General features: G+C 51.1%; 2 protein-coding genes across 5 annotated transcripts in view; both read right to left on the reverse strand.

Moving 5' to 3' along the window:
• LOC113216052 (brachyurin-like) overlaps nt 1–575 on the reverse strand; it is a 2,602-nt gene extending 2,027 nt beyond the window's left edge. The window contains exons 1-2 of one of the 4 annotated variants that reach the window (XM_052271361.1): nt 269–575; nt 58–193 (exon numbers count right to left, since the gene is read on the reverse strand). In XM_052271361.1, the coding sequence (XP_052127321.1) occupies nt 58–193; nt 269–436 (304 nt within the window). In that variant the 5' untranslated portion in view covers nt 437–575. Of the gene's footprint in view, nt 1–57; nt 214–268 lie in introns of those variants that run through there. The other 3 variants (XM_026435752.2, XM_026435751.2, XM_052271362.1) reach the window with 3 other exon arrangements.
• Nucleotides 576–743: 168 nt separating this feature from the next.
• Nucleotides 744–4,294, reverse strand: part of LOC127750251 (uncharacterized) — a 6,627-nt gene continuing 3,076 nt past the window's right edge. The window contains exons 3-7 of the mRNA XM_052271359.1: nt 4,051–4,191; nt 2,744–2,929; nt 2,182–2,493; nt 1,420–1,701; nt 744–900 (exon numbers count right to left, since the gene is read on the reverse strand). Of these exons, the coding sequence (XP_052127319.1) occupies nt 778–900; nt 1,420–1,701; nt 2,182–2,493; nt 2,744–2,929; nt 4,051–4,191 (1,044 nt within the window). The 3' untranslated portion in view covers nt 744–777. The remainder of the gene's footprint in view (nt 901–1,419; nt 1,702–2,181; nt 2,494–2,743; nt 2,930–4,050; nt 4,192–4,294) is intronic.

Below are 4,294 nucleotides of genomic sequence, written 5' to 3' on the forward strand. Positions count from 1 at the left end.
AAAGGTGAGGTAAAAAGCCCAGGGTGTACCAAGGGGTGTTTTCTCGTAGACACTCACAGTTCACGGGCATGGCCTCCAACGCCTCCAGGGAGAGTTCACGGTGGGTCGTCGCGTCATCGCCGTGGCTGTCCGCGGCGGCCTGCTGCTGCGCGCCCGTTATGCACGAGAGGGACCACAGAAGGACCACCTGCAGCTACACGACACCAGGGCGGCTCGCCTATCGACAATCAACGGAAAGGAAGCGGCAAACTGTTTGTTTCACGCTCACCAGAAGCATGATGGCCGAGGTCCGGTGGGCCTCGGCGCGCACGTCGGCAGCGCTGGGTGGGAGGACGCCGTGTGGCGGCCGCGGCACGGCCCGCAGTCGTCGCCCTGCCGGTGCCAGTGAGCCCAAGCGCGGCGCGGCCCAGGCCCTTCGCTCCAGAAACAAGTGCATGCAAAGCCGAGCGAAGCTCTGGCGGTCAAACGATTGGGCACCGATACGGCCTTAACAACAGGGCCCTGTACGCGCCCTAACGGTAACGGTTGCGCCACACCGCCAAACTCCGCCGTCTAGATGGCGTTATTCGCCCGAGTGAGCTACATATCGTGTGTCGTGCTATCGTCTCTTCACACGACAGTCAACGCGTGAGACCAGCGTGTTCGTATACGAAAACAGTTAAAATTAACAGTGGAAATCGATACGTCAAGTAAATATTATCGAATGTACTCGCTAAATATTTGAGAGTCCCCCCTTTATTTTTTTTATTACAAAAGTAAATAAATTATTATTTAATTCTATTCCGTGGTCCACTTCTTGCCGCCGAGGCTCGCACTTAGCACCTGCGTGTACTTGAACATGTTGTTGAATATGGTAGAGAGCGTGTCCAACTTCATGGCCCCAAAGTAGCGAAACCGCACCTGCACGATTTAAGAAGCACGTTCAGTTTCATGGCGTGCTGCAGAATAAAGCTCTAAAGATTAAGGAAGCACGGCAAAAACAAGAGAGAAGGGCCAAAAACAAAATGTCATAGTGAACAACTCTAATAGATACCCTGAATTCGGCTGAAGTCGATTGGTGAGATCGAAATTTAACCTGAGACAGTGTTTCCACTTGATGTTTTTTTAAAGTTTACACACAACACCAGTGAGCGCAATATCGATGTTTAAATGGTCGAAATCGACATTGGTTTGTTTTTGTCCGCAAATCAACCAACTGTCGAATTCGACGCCGAATCGACGTGCTTTCCGAAAATCGAAATTCCATTCCTCACTTTGGGCTACAACATTACAGCTGGAAGTTTGTTACCACACGGTCATAGCCTCATCGCTACAATCAACTTCTAGATTTTTGTATCGGAGTGTCTATATTGAAGCTAGTAGCTATTCAAGTGTTAAGAAACGAGGTTTTGTTTACCGTGAAGCAGTTGGTGACCGTACCTGCGCCGGCTTCACGGTGCGTCCCAGAAGCAGGTGGAACTTGCCCTGGTCCGCGGCCCGCCAGGACTCCCAGGGGCAGCCGCAGATGACGTGATGGAACTCGTCCCCGGCCGACTCCTGCATCTCACCCGCAATGCACACGATGACTATGTACGAGTAGACGATGGTCAGAATCACAATGTTGTTGATGTCCTTGACGCCAAACGCAATACGAAGCGCGCCGATCAGCCCGAAGAAGAGGATCAGGCGCGCCATCACGGACAGGTCCTCGGCGAAGAAGCCCTAAGAGGTGCACCCAGAAGACCGTTTAGTCCAGAAAACTAATTCAAAACCGACGACATTTTAGCTACCAAAATTTATCCGTGGCAATGAAATAATTTAGTGTACATGACGTAATTTGATTGGTGCGACTATATTTAGTTAAAACTTGGGTTACTAAATTTTAGTCGGTTTTAGGAACTAAATTTTCTTTCTTACTACCCTGATTTAGTTGTGTGAACTAAATGGTTCTCTGGGTGTGGAAAGACAGTGCAAAGTACGTCTTCCGATTTAGATGACGAAAATAAAAATTGAAAAAAAAATTGTCCGGCAAGAAATCGAAGTAGTATGCAATGCATGCATACTACATATCTACTAACTCATTAAGAATCAGCAAATTCTTTGCACATGTCTTAAGAAAGTGCCATGACGATTTATCACATACTAACGCGAGTTCTGGGCATTCTCGGGCATTCAGTGAAATCCGACGTAAAAGTCGTGTACCTGCACGCTGACGAAGCCCGCCTGCAGGCGCTGATGCAGGCGCACGACGACAACCAGCTCGGTCCAGGAGGCGGCGCGCGCGGCCCGGTCGGCGAGCAGGTGCAGGCAGCAGTCCATGCACAGCGAGCTCATCCAGTGCAAGCCGCACACCACCAGGAAGATGCGGCCGCCGAAGACGATGAGCACGAAGTGCAGCGCGACAGTGCCGTGCTCCACCAGGTCGCGGCCGTGGCTGCCCTCGGGCCAGTGCGGCACTGGGTAGCGCCCCGTCACCACGAACAGGGTCGTCAGCAGAAAGGCCACCGTGGGCGCCTGTGAGGACAGCGGCGGTTGTAAACAGGGTTCAGGTGTGCCGACTAGAATATTTTAGTCAATATTTCAAAAACATTCATTACTTTACTTATTTAGTATGCTTCAAAAAAAAAGATAAACAAAAGAATCTTAACAATTTTGCAGGATTTTTCCATTTTCCCCTGCTTGTTAAAATTCAATGAAAGTTGTTGTTTTGGTTTTTTCAAATATTTTGTTGAGAATTTACATTCCTAGTCAGTTTGATCTCCACCTGCCACCACACCATCCGGACGAGGTGCGGCATGACGCTGTCCAGCCGCCGCATCCGCCGCAGGCCCGCGCTCTCGTAGAGGGCCCCGAGCCCGCCGGGCGCGAGGGCGTCCGTCTCGATGGTCCGCGCCACCTCCAGGAGCGGCACCAGGCTGCGGCGCATGGCCTCGTCACACACGCCGCGGGTCTGATGGAAGCAGGATCTCAACATATGGCAATAAAGTATTCCGGCAAAGCTGGAAAGAAGAAGAATGCGCGGAAAAACAGAACGGAAATCACTCACTATGCCTTATTCACATGGTGACCCGCTTTCTTGTTCCCCGCATTCTTGCTGCGTTTCAGCTTTCAGACGGGGCAGGCGGATCCCCTTGTGTATAACACACTTTACTGTAAAAATCTTGATGTATATTTGCCGGTTTTTTTTTTAAAGAGAGAGAAACATGATACGGCGGAACAAATAATACTCCAGTCTCAAAAGCTTGAAGTAGTTGCACGTTGTGCTTAAAAGCAACGAAAAAATGACAAAAAACAACAAAAAAAAAAGTCTCAGAACTATCCCGCATGTAAATAAGTATCTCCAAATGACACTTTTGGGAATACTTTTGTGAAGAGTATACTTAAAGTATAGCAGATTGGGACTGCAACACTTTGTTGGCACTTTCGGCATACTTTTTTCATATTTTAGGTATACTTTTTTTACACGTTTAAGACACTTTAGCCTGTCACTTTTTTAGCTTCTTTTTCCATGCGGGAGGTGTTTAAAAAACAAAACAAATAAGAAGAAAGGCGCGCCATGCTTTCGTCTGACACGCAGACCGTCCGGTCGCTGACCTGGGCAAACGATCCCACTGGTGACCACATCAGGACTCGGTCACAGAAAAGAAACTTAGTTGTGCGGCACGCCCGCGCATGCATAAGGTAGTTTGCCGGGGGAGCTGACCGCGCCCGGACGGTGGGGGGCTGGACAGGACCAGGTGCCACGGCACGCACGTATATTTCCCGCCCGTGTCAGAAGCTCACGACCCGGGAGTGGAGGCAACCCGCACAACCCCGTGTACCAACAGGTCTTTTAAGGCCCATGGGTTTCAGGACCATGGCCGTGGGAAGGCTGCTTTATGGGGGCATTATTATGATGTAGTTCCAAAAGTATCAGATCAGGATGGTCAGTGGAGTCCATCTATAGGGAGCCCGGGCTTCAAATATCCAGGGCGGCTCCTTGAGTTCAGTGACCATCCTGATACTTTTGAAGCTCCAGAATTCTTGTACTCTCTTCTAAAGTCGGTTCAGCCACCGCGCGGCCACACTCACCCAGAGGCCGTACATGATGCAGAAGAAGCCGAGGAAGAAAAAGAGCGCGACGGCAGCGCGGTCCATGGAGCCGCGGTCCAGGTTGACGCCGAAGGCGACCAGCAGCCCGAGCTGGCACACGGCGTTGAAGAGCAACCCCACCTTGGCCAGCGCGCGCACCCAGGCGGGCCCGCCCACCTGCGTCTGCAGCAGGTCCTCCAGTGCCGCGGACACTGCACAACAGAGCGTGACAGCGCGCCTGCGA

This window comes from Frankliniella occidentalis, unplaced genomic scaffold, assembly GCF_000697945.3.
Source record: "Frankliniella occidentalis isolate FOCC.00 unplaced genomic scaffold, Focc_3.1 Scaffold158, whole genome shotgun sequence".
Taxonomy (NCBI): domain Eukaryota; kingdom Metazoa; phylum Arthropoda; class Insecta; order Thysanoptera; family Thripidae; genus Frankliniella; species Frankliniella occidentalis.